The sequence below is a fragment of the Platalea leucorodia genome, assembly GCF_965183815.1.
Source record: "Platalea leucorodia genome assembly, chromosome: 4".
In the NCBI taxonomy this organism is placed as follows: Eukaryota; Metazoa; Chordata; class Aves; order Pelecaniformes; family Threskiornithidae; genus Platalea; species Platalea leucorodia.
In genome coordinates, this window is record NC_138826.1 from 127,549,295 (window position 1) to 127,565,802 (window position 16,508).

General features: G+C 72.2%; 1 protein-coding gene across 1 annotated transcript; it reads left to right on the forward strand.

Moving 5' to 3' along the window:
• Positions 1-1,012: 1,012 nt before the first annotated feature.
• On the forward strand, positions 1,013-13,696 carry MAPK8IP2 (mitogen-activated protein kinase 8 interacting protein 2; the record flags this gene model as incomplete). Its single annotated transcript, XM_082309154.1, has 12 exons — positions 1,013-1,077; positions 6,097-6,202; positions 6,832-7,071; positions 8,922-9,024; positions 9,205-11,661; positions 12,173-12,248; positions 12,382-12,554; positions 12,654-12,763; positions 12,852-12,971; positions 13,057-13,127; positions 13,358-13,456; positions 13,624-13,696. 12 exons carry the CDS (start codon positions 1,013-1,015, stop codon positions 13,694-13,696), a joined length of 3,693 nt encoding a protein of 1,230 aa, XP_082165280.1.
• Positions 13,697-16,508: the final 2,812 nt, after the last annotated feature.

The following is a 16,508-nucleotide window of genomic DNA, read 5'->3' on the forward strand; positions in this document are numbered from 1 at the left end:
AGCCCCCCGCACAGTACCCCCATATACCACCCCGTCCTGGCCCCCCTTATACAGCCCCCGCGCCTCTGTGCTGCCCTGCTCGCCCCTATAGAGCCCCCGCTCCCCTCCATAGGGAACTGCCAGCACCTGCCTGCTCCCCCTCTATACAGCCTCCCCTGGGCCCCCCTCCACAGCCCCGCTCCCCTCCCTATACAGCCCCCAGCCCCTCCCTGCTCCCCCCCTACAGCCCCCAGCCCCTCTCTATACAGCTCCTCCTCCCTATACAGCCCCCAGCCCCTCCTTGCTCCCCCCCATACAGCCTCCAGCCCCCCTCTAAGCAGCCCCCCTCCCTATACAGCCTCCAGCCCCTCTCTAAGCAGCCCCCAGCTCCTCCCCGCTCCCCTCTAGACAGCCCCCCGCCTATACCATCCCCCGCTCCCCTCCCTATACCCCCCCCATCCCCATCCCTATACCCCCCAGCCTCTCCCTATACAGCCCCCAACCCCTCCCTATATGGCGCCCAGCCCCTCCCTATATGGCGCCCCCTCCCTATACAGCCCCCAGCTCCTCCCCGCTCCCCTCCAGACATCCCCCTCCCCCGCCTATACCATCCCCCGCTCCCCTCCCTATACCCCCCCCCATCCCTATACCCTCCAGCCTCTTCCTATACAGCCCCCAACCCCTCCCTATACGGCGCCCAGCCCCTCCCTATACAGCATCCCCTCCCTATACAGCCCCTTCCTCCCTAGACAGCCCCCAGCTCCTCCCCGCTCCCCTATAGACATCCCCCTCCCCCGCCTATACCACCCCCCGCCCCCCTCCCTATACCACCCCCCGCCCCCCCCCCATACCACCCCCCCGCCCCCCCCCCCGCGGCATCCCCCGCCCCTCCCGGCTCCTCCCTCGCTATAGAGCCCCCCCCCCCCCCCCCCCCCCCCGCCATAGCGCGCTCCCGCCCCCGCGCCCCGCCCGGCCGCGCTCCCCGCGCTCCCCGCGCAGCTCCGCAGTCCGGCGCAGCCCCGGCCGGGAGAAGATGGCGGATCGCGCCGAGATGTTCTCGCTCTCCACCTTCCACTCGCTCTCCCCGCCCGGCTGCAGGTGAGCCCGGCCCGGGCCGCGGGCGGTGCGGGGCGGTGCGGGGCGGCGCGGGGGGGCCGGCGGGGCCGGGGCGCTGCGGCGCGGGGGCTGCCCTTCCCGCCGCGCCGCCCTTGGCCGCGGGGCCCGGCGGGGTCCGGCGGGCCCGGGCTCCCCCGCCCGTTCACCTTGGGCCGCGGGGCCGGGGCCGCTGCGGCCCCCGCCGGGGTTAACGCCGCGCCGGGTGTCCCCCCCCCCCCGCGCCCTCCCCGGAGCATCCCCGGCCGCTCCCTCCCGGGCGGGGGGTGCTGGGGCTCGGGGGGCCCCGCCGAGCCCCCCCCGGTCACGGCGGGGCAGAGCCCCCCCCCCCCCCCCCGGCTCGGCTGGGCCCGGTGCCGCCGCATCCCGCCGCTGCGGGGGGAGCCGCCGCCGCCGCCTCTTTGTCTCTCCCGCCGCGCCGCAGCGGCCCCGGAGGCGGCCGGGGATGCTCGGGGCCGGCACCGGGCGAGGGGGGGGCTCGGCCCGGGGCGGCGGAAGCCCCCGGAGCCGGGGGGCGCGGGGCTCGGCGGGGGGTCGGCAGCCGCCCCGCTCCCCGCCGAGGCTCGGCGCTCCCGAGGTCAAACGCGGGCGAAAGCCGGTGGGTGCCGAAGGCCGGGACCCCCCGCCCGCTGCCCCCGCCGCGGGTCACCTTACCGCGGGGCTGCCGTGCGTGGGGCCCCGCCGTCGGCCGGGCCCTCCCGGGGGTCCCTCGCCCAGCGGGCAGGGGGACGCGGCCGAGCCCTCGGCCCCTGCCCCGCGCTCGCCTGACCTTGGCGGGACCCCTCGGGGTTGGGGTCCCCGGGCGAGCGGCGCGGGGCTGGGCAGGAGCTGGGTGCGGGATGGGGACCCCGGGATGGGGCAGGGTGGGAGACGGCGGCGGGGGGCACCCGGGGAGCTCTCGGGGTGCGGGAGCTGCGGACGGAGGGAATCCAGTGGGGACGCGGGATGTGCCGTGGGTTGGTTCTGGCCTGCGCCGGGCGGGTCTCACGGCTGGTCCCCGGGCTCTGTCCCCCTCCCCGGGCATCCCCTTCCCCAGCCACGCCGCACAGCGGGACCCCGGGGCGTCCCCGCTTGCCGTGGTGCAGGGAGGGGAGGACACGGCCTCTGCTGTGGCTGCGCGGCTCCTTTCTGCCTCTCGCCCGGGATCTGGGCCCCGGGCAACGCTCTGGGGGTCTCGGCTGTGTCCTGCTCGCAGTGCTCCCGTGCAGCCCCTGCGCCCTGCCGTGTGGGGTTGGAGATGGCCCCGGCAGCTCCCTGCCCTTCCCTGCGGCGAGGCCTGGGCCGGGGCCGTGTCCCGGCCGGGGCCGTGAGGGGCGGGCGAGGCCAGAGCCCCCCAGGGCCCCCCCAGCCTGGCCCAGGCCCCCTCCTCTCCCCCAGGGAGTTCGATCCCGCTGGGACGGAGCTCGCTGCTGCTCCACGTCTCCCTCTGCCCTTGCGCTCTGCGAGGGAGGGACGGCGGCAGCCTGGCCCCGCGCTGGCCGTGTCCGCTGCCCCCCAGCCACGGACCGTCCGCTGCCCCTCCAGCTCCCCGGGAGCACCCGGTCTCTGAGGACCGGCTCAAATCCCCGGGGACGCCGTGGCAGCGAGTGCACCCAGGTCCCGCTGAGCACCCGTGAGTCCCTAGAGCCTGGCGGGGCCTGGTAAGGACGGCGAGGCCGCGGCTACCGCCCGCACCAGGGGCGCAGCCCCGGCGCGCCCTGGCCTGGCAGCACCGGGCGGTGGGTTTGGCCTGTGCCGGTTCAGCCGGGCCCTGCAAGGGCCGAATCAGGATTGTGCCCTTTCCAAGGAGGTCCCTGGGGAGGCTGCACCCAGCCCGGGGCTTGGTGGGGCTGGTGGGGTGGGATGCCCTGACGGGAGGGGAAGAAGCTGGTAGAGGTGACATGGTGGAAGGGCCATGGTGCACGCGCGGTGCACCCGGTAGGGGCGGCCGCAGGTCGGGCCATGGGAGCTCTGGGTGCCGGGGTTTGGGGTGGGGGATGCTGGCGGGGCCAGGCCCCCGAGGGTCAGCACCGACCTCCCTGCGGCCCCTTCCCTGCCCTGGGAGCAGCAGGGGTTGGCGGGTGCGGAGAGGGGTGGGGGCACATTTGCTGTCCCGGTCCCTGGCCCGTCCCCGGGGGAGAAGCCGTTGCAGGAGAACCACTGCCAGGGCGAACTGTCCAGGGAGCTGGTCTGAAAATAATGAGGAAATTCAATCTTCCCGTGGCCTGCTCCGTCGTCACTCCCTCCTCGGGAAGCCCGGCCCCCGGCAGCTCCGGTGCAAACACCGGTGTGCGTGCCCGCGTGCGCCCTGGTGTGCACCCTGCTCCCCGTCCCTGCACGGCCCCGTTCCCCAGGGGTGGGTGATGCTGGGCCCCTTTGGGGTCTGGCTCCCGGCCCTTGCCTGGTGCTGCCCCAGCCTCCTGCTCCCCTCCGCCAGCCAGGCCCAGCTCAGGATGTGCCGAAGTGGCGGCGGTGGGGCCGGCCCGGTGCGCGCGGTGGGGTGCCGGGTCCCTGCGCACCCTGCGGTGGGGCGTCCCGCTGCCTCCTGCCCTTCCCGACCCCCTCTCCGTGTGCGGGGCTGGGGTGAGCTTCCCCCTCCCCGAACCGCTGCCTCGGCTCCGCTTCAGCTCCAGACCCTCGCTCGGGTGCTCCCGGCTGGCCGTGGTGTCCTGTGCAGCCATCGCAGGGACCGGCACCGTCCTTCCCGCCTGCTGCTCATCACCGGTGTGTCCGAGGCGCCCCTTGCTGCGTCCCAGCACCCGCAGCGATGGTGTTGCCCCTTCTCTGGCTGCAGCGGGGCCACGGTCAGGGTCCCCTCGGGGAGGCTGCGGGGCCGGGCCGGCTCTCGCTGGCAGCCCCATCCTGCCGTGCCTGCCCCAGCTCGGGAGCGTCGTGACCTAGAAATTTCAGCCGTGGTTTGTCACGGCAGTCGCTCCCCGCCGAGGGGGGACGGCCTCCCCGGGCGGCCAGAACCCCGCCGCGGGTGGGCAGGAGCCCTGTGTGGGGCAGGGGCCCCAGTCCTGCTCGTGCAGGGCAGCTGTGCCGTGCCGTGCCGTACCATGCCGGCTCGGTGTGCGTGTCCCCGCAGCCGGGACGAGGGCTGGTGGAGTTGGTCCCCTGGGTGAGGAGGGTCCAGGCGTGTGGGAGCGGAGCCTGGCCAGGGTTTTGCAGGACCATGGCAGGTCTCCATCCCAAGAGGACTCATGGCCGTGCTGTCCCTGCCCTCCCACCTGCCTCGCTCCTGAGGGACCCCTGAGGCCCCTGCTTGCCCCCGGGGAGCGCAGCGGGTCCCAGCAGCCGCTCTGGCAGCAGGAGGGTTCTGCCCCCCACCCTGCTGCCTGCGGGAGAGCAGCCGCCAGTGTCCCCTGGGGCTGGGGAGACGGGCCTGCTCCCCACCACCCCGGCGCTCTGCCACCGCCGCCCCACCGTCCTCGGGGCTCTGCTCCCCGCTGCCCCTGGGGCTCCCCCACCCCTGGCCGGGGTCTGGGGTCTGAGGTCTGGCCCAGCCCCAGCCCCGTGCCCCGCTGCAGGCCGAGGCCGCGGTCCCACTGCCGGCTCTGATGCTTTCGCCACAGATCTGCGACTATTTGGTGCTGTCTCAATGGCCTACTTCTGGGAATTATGTGATTTGGGGAAATCTCTCTCCCTGTGAAATGGCAGTAAGCACTGGCCTCCGTGCTGGGGCGAGGGGCTGGAAAAGGGGAGTTTGGGGCAAAAGCAGGGGCCAAAGCAGCGGAGGTGGCTCAGGAGGCGGCTGTGGCTGTGGGGGCTATGACCCCCTGCTGCGTGGGGGTCTGCTCCCGCTGCCGGACGGGTCCTGGGACCGAGACCCCAGTGAGACCCCAGCAAGGCCCCAGACCCGTCCCCGCCGGAGGAGCCCCATGTTCCCTGACCCCACCCGGGAGCTGCCGCGCTCCCTCGGGCTGGGCCATGGGGGGCCCTGGGCGTCCCCGGACCCCGGCAGGGTACGGGTGGGCAGAGGGTCCTCACCGGCACCCGGGTGCTCCCGCACCTCCCACCCTACAGAGCCGCCAGAAACGTTTCATTTCCGTTTCCTGACACCAAATCCTGCCAAGAGTTGTCGTCTTTTTCCTTTTTTTTTTTTCCCCTTTCCCTGCAGAACCACTGGTTTCCATGACACCCCTGTTCCTGACGGGAACGGCTCCGCTTGGTTTCTCTGACTGCCCTTACTCGGGCAGGAGCAGCCCCAGCCCTGCCTGTGGGGCAGGCAGGAGGCAGGCAGCGCGGGCAAGGCCGGGGTGTCGGGGTGTTGATCCTCCCTTGCTGCCCACCATCCCTGCCTGTGCGGGCAGGGCCTGCGCCCGGGCAGCGCTGCGGGACGGCGCACGGCTCTGCTTCAGGTTAAACCTAAAGTAAACCCCCGAGGAAGGCAGCCCTGTGGCACGGGTCACCCTGAAGCCAGCGGCGGCGGCAGCCGTCCCCTCCCCGCCTCGGCTCCGGCACGTGCCTTGGGTTTGGCTCAAGGAATTTTGCTGGGCTGGGAATCTGGGGGACGTGCTGCCCGCTATGGCGGTGGCCTCGGCACCTCTGCCCGGCCAGGGGCAGCCCGTGGCTGCGTGGCCCTGAGCTGCGCTGGGCTCTCACCGCCCGGGCACGAGGCCAGTGGTGAATCTGGGCAGTTTGTGGCGAGCTGGGCGGGAGGGAGCGTGGTGCTGAGAGCAGCCACCCCGGGCACCGCTGCGGCCATCACCCTCCCCATCACCTCTGGCCTCACCTGGCTCCCAGCGCGGGGCGACCCCCAGGAGGGTGCCATGTCGGCTTGGCCGGTGCTCCCGTGCCGGCACCGTGGGGCGATGGTGCCACGCCAGCATGTCCCTGTGGCATTGCCCGGCTGGTGCTCCCATGCTGGCACCCTGGGGTGATGGCGGTACGATGCCAGCACGTGCCTGCGGTGCCACTCGGCTCTCCGGGCCCTGATGGTGCTGTGGGGGGAGCAGGAGGCACTTCCTTCAGGTCTGTCAGCGTGTCGCCCCCGGCCCTGACGTCCCTGGCCCCTCTCCCCAGGCCCCCCCAGGACATCAGCCTGGAGGAGTTCGATGACGAGGACCTCTCAGAGATCACGGACGACTGCGGCATCGGGCTGAACTACGACTCGGACCACTACGAGAAGGTGCAGGAGCTGAGCGTGCCGAGTCCCCCCGGGGATGTGGTGTCTGCGAGGGGCTGTGCCGAGGACTGGGGGGCCATCGGCCTGGCAGGGCCCCTCCTGGAGCGGAGGGTGCAGGGGCCCTTGTGCCAGGGTGCGGAGGGGATGCACCGCAGGGTGCAGGCGGGTTTCAGAGCCCAGGGACCCCCCCCGGCATGGCCAGGCACCCCGGGGCCTCTCACCACCTCTGGCCGAGCCCCCTGAGGTGGCTGCAGGGAACATGGGTGGCTCAGCAGCTGGGTGCCTGCCCGTGGCTCCCATGGCTCCCACTTACGCAGCTCATCCCCAGCTCTACCTGGCACTGGGGTGGACCGTGCTGGGGAAACGGGCAGGGTCCAGGCAGGCATGTGGGTGGGATGAATTGCTGAGTGTTGGGGCCAGGACAGGCAGGGAGGGACAGGCAGGGAGCCGGCGGAGCCAGGGGGATCTCTGGTCCCTGGCGCAGAGCACTTCCCTCTGCTCGGAGACCCCCATCCCATGGGATGGGACCCTCCCTCTGGGGAGGGTCGCGCTGCGGCGGCCGTGCCGGGGAGCGGGGCCATGGCGGGGTGAGCGCAAGCACCATGGCCGCTAACCCGGTGCCGCATCCCCAGGACTGCCTGGTGCTGGAGCGCGGCGAGCAGCCGCACCCCGTCTGCACCTTCCAGGATGACTTCCAGGAGTTCGAGATGATCGATGACAATGAGGAGGAGGAGGAGGAAGAGGAGGAGGAGGAGGGCAACGAGCTGGAAGCTCCACCGTCCCCTTCGGCCTCACCCATCCCCTCGCCCGCCCTGGAGGAGACGCAGAAGCACCGGCCCACCACCCTCAACCTGACGGCCCCGGGCACCCAGGTGAGGGTGGGGGTGGCCGGGAGGGGTCTCTCTGCCCCCCGCACCCCAGGGCTGGCGGAGGAGGAGGAGCAGGGGTTCTGTGGGGTGCGGTGTGGGAAGGGGCCCCACAGGACTCTGCCTGGGGGTGGGCTGAGGGCTGTGCCCACCCTGGGGGTCCTGGGCGCCAGGAGGGCAGAGAAGGGCAAAGATGGCGCCGGCGCCGGCTCCAGCTCCGCGGTGGTGGGGCTGAGCTGGGGACGTTGGGGACGGGTCTGTGTGATGCCAGCGGGGCCCCTGCACGCTCCCTGCCAAGCCCGGGCCCGGGGGTCTGGGGGCTCCAGCGGGCCCCATCCCCATGTGCAGGGCGCTGGGGTGAGCAGGGGGTCCGGGACGTCGCTGCGAGGTGCTGCGGGTGGTTGCTGGCTGCGGGCACCGCGGGTGTTGCGTGCTGGCCCTGTGTGTCACACACGTGTGTGCACGGCTGTGTGTGCACGGATACTCGTGCACGCCATGTCCCTCCTTTTCCATCCCCGGAGCTGGGCTCAGGGACTCCCCCGGGGCGGGTGGGGTGGGGGGTCCCCACAGGCGTGGCGCTGCGGGGGTGTCCCCATGTCCCCGCGCGCACGCGTGTGCGGTGCCGGCCCTGAGCTGCCACGCCGCCGCAGTGTGTGGGAAGCCGCGTGTGGCGCTGCCTGCATCCGGCTGCGTTGCCATGGTGCCGGGGGGCTTTCAGGATTCTCGGCCCCCTCCCGGGAGGGCACCGCACGCCGCTGGGGCTGGGGGGGCTGTCGGGGGGCTGGGGGTCCTGGCCAGGCCAGCACTGGAAGGTGACAAAGTCCCAGGGCTCTCCACCAGAGCCCGCCAGCCCTGACCCGCTGCACCCCGGTGGGATGCACTGGCAAAGCCAGATCACTTCGGCCGCCCTGATCCATCATCCCTCGGGGTGTGAGCAGAGTCCCCGGCGGTGGCCGGATCCAGCCGTCATTGGTGTGCCCGGGGTGCAAATCCCAGTAATCCCTGCTCCGACCCATTTGCACCAGCCCCAGGAGGAGGCAAGACCCTGGTCCTGGGGCGCCGTCCCCTCCAGCGCCCATTCCCGTCCGCCCCAGCACCCATCCCCAGGGCTGTGGCACAGCCCGTGCGATGCCCGACCCCCCCACCGCGCCAGGTCCCTGCCACCCTCCCTCCCGCCACTCGTGCGTGCCCCACGGCACGTGGCGCTGGTCCCGCTTGCTAATCTCCCGCTCGGCGGGATTATCGCTGCCTGTGCTTCCCGCCGGGACTAATCCGCAGCTGCTGCCGCATCGGCCGGGGCAGCTGAGGCTCTGCCGGCTCCTGCCCGTGCTGTGGGGCTGGCAGCTCTTTGGGGGAGGTGGTGGGGTCCCGCGTGCTGGGGTCGGGCTCTGCTCTTGGGGGGACAGGGCGCAGCAGGGCCTCGTGCCGGGGGTCCCGTGGGGAGAGCCCCGGCGTCAGCGTGTCCCCTGCGTGGTGGTGTTGTCCCTGGGGCGGTGCAGGATGGGCGGCGTGCCGTCCCTCGGTCCTGCTCTGTGACAGGCGCTGCCCTGGCCTGAGTCCGGCCGGGCAGGGGAGCTGGGGACGTCGTGGCCCTAATCCGGATAAGCCCCTGGGCACGTGGTCTGGGCGCTGCCAAGCTGGCGGGGGGCACCGAGCGGTGCTGAGGAGCATCCCCGTGCCGGTCCAGCCTCATCTGGTGCCGCCGTGTCCCTGCGCAGCCCCTGCCGGGCGCCCTGGCCAAGCCCCTCTTGCTGGGTCCCCAAACGCCCTGCGGGCGCTGTCCCTGGGCTCGGCCGCCCCGTGTCCCCTCCCCGGGGCTCGCCCACCCACTCACCCTGGCTCTGCTCTTCCCCCAGGACTCCCTGAACAACAACGGCAGCTTCCCGCCACCTGCTCACCGCACCACCTGGCAGGAAGCCCTTCTCCACTCCTCCTCCTCCTCCTCTTCCTCACACATCGGTGAGCGCGGGATGGGGATGGGGTCCTGGTCCGGAGCGGGGCCGTGGGGCAGGGGCTGGTGCCGGGGTGGGCTCCTGCCCGGGGGTCCCATGGCCGTCCCGCTTTGGCTAAAGCCTGGCAGGATTTTCGCCCCGGCGCGGGGGGCGGAGGGTTGACGCAGGGCTCTGCCTTCCCTTGCAGGACACTCGTCTCCCCACGCCTGCATCCAAGATGGACCCTGCCTGGAGAGCCCGAAGGGGCCGAGCTCCGGGGGGGCCGGGCAGGCCCCCGCCTCGCTGCAGCCCTCCCCCTTTGACTCGCAAGGCAACAGCCACGAGTCCCTGGCACATGGTAACCCATCGCCCCCGAGAGCCGGGGAAGATTATAACATGAATATCATCTCCTCTGCGCTCCGAGCACCGCACTCCCCGTCGCACCTCCGCCAGCCACCCCCTGAACCGTCTCTCTCTCCAACAGGGCCTGCGGCTCCTCCTGGCCCCACCACCGGCCCCGACACGGGCTCGCCGCCCCAGGCCCCCGCGGCCGCCGACGGCCGCCGTGCCCCGCCAAAGCAGGAGGTGGCTGGCGGCCGGGAGAGGCCGGCGCCCGGCAAAGGGGGTGGCCTGGGGTCTGGGAGCCCGGGGTCCCCTGCGGCCCGCCGCGAGCAGCCCAGCTCCCCGCGGCCCCGGGAGGAGCTGGCGGCCGGGGCCGTCGCCGAGCGGCGCGATGGGCAGGGGGCCCGGCTGCCGGGCCCCTACACGTGCCCCGCGGGGCCAGCAGAGCCACTCAGCTCCGATGGGGAGGGCCCCCAGCCCGGCCGGGCGGCCAGCGTGCGCGGGCACCCCTCGGGCTCCTCGGAGACCACCTCGCCCTCCTCGGACCCCGGCATCGAGGCCGACCTCACCAGCAGGACCACCAAACCCTTCCTGCCCGGCAGCCGGCACGGCGAAGATCTCAGCTCGCCCGGCTCTGATTCGGACGTGGAGGGGGAGATTGAGGCGGCCTTCGCCGGTGGGCGCCTGGTCAGCAACATGATCTCCTCCATCTCAGAGACGGAGCTGGACCTGAGCAGTGACAGCAGCAGCGGCAGGTCCTCCCACCTCACCAACTCCATCGAGGAGGCCAGCTCGCCCACCTCGGAGGCCGAACTGGAGACAGAGCTGGAAGCGCCCGGCCTGATGGGCATCAAGGACTCCCTGCTGCTGGACAAGGGCAAGGAGGAGGAGGAGGAGACCCTGGAGAGGGAGCTCCCGGAGCGCGGCGTGGTGAGGCGGGAGAGCCTGGCGGAGCTGAAGATGGAGGGCTACTACGACAGCCTGAACCCAGCGGACTCCTCCGCGCCCGCAGGCCAGACAGACATCCCTGCCTCCAGCCCCCTGGACCTGAAGATCGACCCGGACCACAGCCTGGAGAGCATCCGGCGCTCCTTCTACCTGCCCGTGGGGCCCAAGCTGATGCCCGAGGCTGATGAGGAGGACAACAGCGAGTACGACTCCGACTCGGAGTCGGAGCCCGACCTGAGTGAGGACTCGGACTCACCCTGGCTGCTCAGCAACCTCGTCAACAAGATGATTTCGGAGGGCTCCTACCCCATCAAGTGCCCGGACGAGTGCTTCCAGCAGACCCACTCGCTCTGCGACACCATCTCCCCGGCCTCCGACCTGGAGCCTGAGATCCTGAGCGAGGCGCTGGATGGGGAGCCCGGCTCACGGGACTCCCCGGTGGGCACGGGGGAGCCGGCCGCCCTGCCCCACTGCCAGCGCACCATCGAGCTGGTGGACATGGAGACGCTGCGCAGCTCCCTCCAGCGCGCCGAGGATGAACAAGTCCTGGGTGCTGGGACGGAGCCCGTGCCGGAGCTGCCCGCCGACGAGCCGGGCCCCTTCCTCTTCCTGAGCAACCCCACCAACGACACCATCGCGCCCGTCTTCCCAGGACGCCCTGTCGCCCTCGACAGACTGGGTGCCTCCGAGGTCTTGGCCACCTTCGGCTGCCGCCCCGGGCCGCCCCGCACCCCCCCACGCACCTCCCCCGGGACTGAGGCTGCCACCGGGGAGCCCCGCACCGCCACGGCACCGCTGGCCACCGGCCCGGAGGACTGGGCTGTTGACAGGGACCTGGACTCGGGCATCCTGGAGGCCGACGACATGATCGATGACGTCCGGTTAGCGCCTGGGGGGCAGAGCCCCGACGCCAGCCCCCCTGCCCTGGATGTCTCCACCGCCAAGACCAACCGCGGCTTCACCATGGCCTACTCCACGGACGAGGACGAGGCGCCCTACCTGAAGGGCTCCCCCTTCCCCGAGGACCCGCTGCGGGGAAGCTTCGGGGGGGAGCTGCCGCCTGCCCCCGGGACGCTGGAGCCGCGGGCGCTGGACGAGTCCCTGGCCTACGACTCCGTGAAGTACACGCTGGTGGTGGACGAGCACACGCAGCTGGAGCTGGTGAGCCTGCGGCGCTGCACCTCGGTGCTGAGCGACGACAGCGACCTGCTCCGCGCCTGCGACCGCTGCGACCTGGAGGACGAGGCGGCCTTCGGGGATGGGCTGGTGGCCCCCGACGCCCACAGCTCCTCCGAGGACTCGTCCCCCGAGGCCGACCTGCAGTTCTCCAAGAAGTTCCTCAACGTCTTTGTCAACAGCACCTCCCGCTCCTCCAGTAAGTGACCCGCGCCGTGCTGTGCCGCGCTGTGCTGTGCCGCGCCGTGCTCTCCCAGGCTGCTCTGCCTGCTGTCAGCAGGCTGGCTGCCCTCCGCCGTCCCTCAGCCATCCCGGCCATGGCATCATCCCTGCGTGGTGCGGCACGGTGTGGCACGGCATGGGAGGTGGGGCAGGGGCAGGGCGGCTGCAGGGGGCATGGGGCCGGACTCGAAGGCCGTGGGCTCTCCCCAGCGGGGCCATGAGGTTTTGCTGGGTGGCCGATCCCCAACGCACCTTTGCACCAGCGCCCCACGGGGTCCTCGGCCCCGGGCTGCTGGGTGGGGGGCACAGGGCCAGGCGCTCCGGTGGGACCCCCCGAGGAGGGGCCTGAGCCCGTGGGTGATGGCTGTCTGTCTGCTCCCTGCTCCCCTCGCGTCCCGCAGCCCCCTGGGGTGGGCAGAGGCGGGGGGTGCCCCCCACGCGGAGGGGTGGGAGCTGACCCCGGCCCCACACAGCCTTCTCCTCCGCAGGCACAGAGTCCTTCGGGCTGTTCTCCTGCATGGTGAACGGGGAGGAGCGGGAGCAAACCCACCGGGCCGTCTTCAGGTGAGCAGCGAGCCCGGCCGCGGCGTGCTGGCCACGGCCACGGTCACAGGCACCGCGGGGGGTCTCACAGGACCCCCTCTCCTGCGGCTCTGCCCCTCCCTGCCCATGCCCTCCTTCTGGCTGTCCCCCCCAGGTTCATCCCCCGCCACGAGGATGAGTTGGAGCTGGACGTGGACGACCCCATCCTGGTGGAGCTGGAGGAGGATGACTACTGGTACCGGGGCTACAACATGCGGACGGGGGAGAGGGGCATCTTCCCCGCTTTCTACGCCCACGAGGTTGTCGGCCAAGCCAGGGACGCCATCGGTAGGAGCCTGCGGGGTCCCCGGGGCTGTGGGGGGTGGCGGGGGCCGCGGGGCACAGGGGGCTCGGGGCACCGTCTCCTCGTCCCCTCTCCCCGCACAGGCCTGAAGAGGAACCCGTGCTGGGTGGAGCGGTTCAACGTGCAGTTCCTGGGCTCGGTGGAGGTGCCGTACCACCAGGGCAACGGCATCCTCTGCGCCGCCATGCAGAAGGTGAGCCCGCGGGAGGGGGGCGGCGGCGTGGCCCCCTCCTCCCCTCGCCGCCATCAGCTCCACCCTCACGCCCCCGCCCTGCCCCCAGATTGCCACCACCAGGAAGCTGACGGTGCACCTGCGCCCGCCGGCCAGCTGCGACCTGGAGATCACGCTGCAGGGCATCAAGCTCATCCTGACCGTCACCGAGTACAGCCGGGACGAGGAGGTGAGGGGCGCGGGTGGGCGGGGGGCCGGGCGCCTGCCCTGCCGCGAGCCGGGCGCCCACACCTCGGTTGCCTGTTCTCTTCCAGTTTGAGCGCTGCAGCCACTTCTTCCAGATGAAGAACATCTCCTTCTGCGGGTGCCACCCCCGGAACAGCTGGTGAGACCCCCTCCTCCCACGGCCGCCCAGCCCCAAGGGACCCCCTGCCCGGGGGCACCCATACCCCTGCGGTGCCGCACCAGCTCCCCCTGCTCGGTCCCCATCCCGGTGCGGCTGCCCCAGCCCCAGGGCCCCGGTGGGTGTCCGCTCCGCAGAGCCCCCCACGGCTGCCAGACGGCCCCACGGGGCAGGAGTGGGGTGTCCCCCCTCACCCTGCCCTCCTCCTCCAGCTACTTCGGGTTCATCACCAAGCACCCAGTGCTGAGCCGCTTCGCCTGCCACGTCTTCGTCTCCCAGGAATCCATGCGGCACGTCGCCGAGTGCGTCGGGTAAGATGGGGATGGGGACGGGGGTGGCCGCATGGGGCACGGTGGGGCTGGGGGTGCAGGGGTTTCAGGGGGCTGGGTGCAGGGGGGCTGGTGGTGCAGGGTGTTGCGGTGCTGGGGTCCGGGCCCCAGCCCAGCCCTGAGCCGCCCTGTTGTGCCCTTCCTTGCAGACGAGCGTTTCAGGAATATTACCAGGAGCACCTGGAGTACGCCTGCCCCACAGAGGACATTTACCTGGAGTAGGGGGGCAGTCACGGTGTCTCCTGCTTCCGCACCCCCCTCCAGCCCCACAGACGGCCAGAGACTCTGTCTGACCCCACAACCAGCCGGCTTGGCCCCCCCTGCACATGCTCCAGCCCACGCCCTGTGGACTCCCCGCACATCCTCACCGCTTCTCGGGGGGCCGGGGGCCAGGCCGCAGCCATGGACCACGGGTGGGTATCCGGGGTGCGCCCAGCACCGCCCCGGCCCTGTGCCCTGGGGACCCCAGCCACGGGGTGACGCAGCCGAGCCTGGGGGCTGGGGGAGAGGCTGCCCCCTGCATGAGCAAAGCCAGCCCGGGGGCCGCAGGAGCGGGGACCAGCCGTGCCCCCGGCCGGCCGCTGCCGCAGGGGATGGAGATGTTGGGGGGTGAAGGGGGTGTGGGGGGGGCAAATGCTTCTGGGAGCAGTGGGGGGGGGCTCAGGGGCGTGAATGGGGCTGGGGGGAGGCTGTGGGGGGCTGATGGGGGCAGGGGGGAGGTGGGGGTGCTGGGTTGAGCATCTCCAGCTGCGAAGCCCCCGAGTCCATGCTGCCCCCCTGCGCAGCGGCAGCACCACCCGCGCAGCCCCCGGGGGCTCCCCTGCAGCTGCAGGCCCCAGGAACGGCCCTGCACCCCAGTGCAGCCGCCTCGGCCCCCTCCCCTCCACCGCCCCAGCGCTGCAGCCCCCCGGGGAGCGCGGCGTGGCCCCTCCTGCCCCCGGCCCCCTCGCCTCCATCCATGTCCCCGGCCCCTGCCCCACTGCTGCTCTGCCATCCCCTCCCTCCCCGGGGGCCGAGCCCCCCGCGGGGCCCTGCCAGCCATGGGGCGCAGGACCGGTGCTCAGGCTGGGGGGCTCCCCACAGGGCAGGGGGTGACGCTGCTGGCCCCACGGGAGCCCCCCCGGCCTGAATGTATTTGCCCCGCGAGAGGAAAACCCGCGGCCGGGGCGGCTGCCGGGTCCGGCCCGAGCGTGGCACCGGGCAGGCGGCCGCCCCCGCTCCTCACTGCTGTGCCTGGTGATTTATTTTGCTTGCCGGCCCCGTATATCCGACCAGTGCTAGTTTAGTGACTATAACTCCACTCCGCTCTATGTACCAATATTTATCTCGTAACTCGAACAACAAGAGGAGTCCTGAGCAACTGACACTTGTACAAACCCTGGTTAAAGGTTCTCCCCTCACTGCCTTGTCATCCACTTGGTCTTTCAATAAAATATATGCTTGGTGTGACCGCGAGGCCCGCGGTGCTCTGTCGGGGCGGCGGGGGCAGCCGGGCCCCCCGGGGCAGGGCCGAGGGGCTGGGCCCGCGTGGGGTGCGGGCTGGGGGCACTGCGCCCCAGAGAGCGGGGGGCACCGGGGTGCGCGGGGAGGGCACGTCGCCGTCAGGGGAGGGGGGCACGCGAGCGTGCACGCGGGCTGCGGCCGGGGCCCAGGCTGCAGCGGGGTGTGCGGCACGGCGGGGTGTGTGGGGTGCACAGGGCGTGTGGTGTGTGGGTGTCACGCAGGGGGAGCAGAGCACGTGGGGTGCATGGGTGTGCGGGGCTCTCAGCTGGGTGTGCAGGGTGCACGGGTGTGCGTGTGCAGGGTGCGGGGGGTGCTCAGCTGGGTGTGCAGGGTGCACGGGTGTGCGTGTGCAGGGTGCGTGGGGTGCTCAGCTGGGTGTGCGGGGTGCACGGGTGTGCATGTGCAGGAGGCGCAGGGCGTGCAGGGTGCTCAGCTGGGTGTGCGGGGTGCATGGGTGTGCGTGTGCAGGAGGCGCAGGGCGTGCAGGGTGCTCAGCTGGGTGTGCAGGCTGCATGGGTGTGCGTGTGGAGGAGGCACAGGGCGTGCAGGGTGCTCAGCTGGGTGTGCAGGGTGTGCGGGGTGCACGGGTGTGCGTGTGCAGGGTGCCCAGCTGGGTGTGCGGGGTGCCACGGGGTGCACAGCCAATGTGCACGGCCACCCCCACTACCCGTGGCCTCTTGCAGCCCGTTTCTGCTTGAGCGTCACCCCCGCGCTGCGGTGCCCCGAGGTTTGGGGTGCAGTGTCCCAGCTCGGGGGGGCACAGCAGTCTGGGGGCAGCGAGCCATTACCCCAGAGCAGCAGGACCCAGCCCTTGTGTGTCAGCCTGTGGCACCCGGTGGCAGAGAAGCCCCATGGACACGCGCTGGGTCCTGGCCTGTGCCTGCGGCTACGAGGAGAGGAGGCATCAGTGTCACCGAAACGGGTAGTGGCACAGAGACAAGAGCATCAGGCCTGGGGCCAGCTGGGCTTGGGCACGGAGTGGCACAGGGGCCGCCAGGCTCAGGAGGGATGGCCGTGGGGACGGCTGGGTACCGGGACCTTGGGGTGTGGGCACGGTGTGGCTGGGCTGGCAGCAAGGCCGCTGGGGACACGGGGCCGGTGTGGTGGGTGGGACGTGGTGGGTGGGATGTGGTGGCAGCCCCATCACGTCCCCATGTCGGCTGCAGAGGCGACAGCGGGAACGGCGGCTGGGGGCTGCTGAGAGGCACTGAGCCCCCGGCCCCAAAGCCCCATCCGCGGTGCCCAGCTCCACGGCTGCGTGGAGGAGGGTTCCCTTGGGTGGGAGCGACCCCAGCCTGGGCTGAGCTCGGCTCAGGGCCACGGGGCGTAGGAGCAGCAGCGAGGCGGGGGTGGGAGCCGCGCTGGGCTCCCCAAAGGCATCCCAGTGAAGCGGGACAGGCCCTAGAGAAGGTGCCTGGGCATGAGGCTGAGGTGCCGTGAACTCCCGGCACCTTCCCGGGCCCTGGGGTCTGGAGCGGAGCCACTGCCGCAGGAGGCGAGCATGGCCGTCCTCAGCCCCATGGCACCGGGA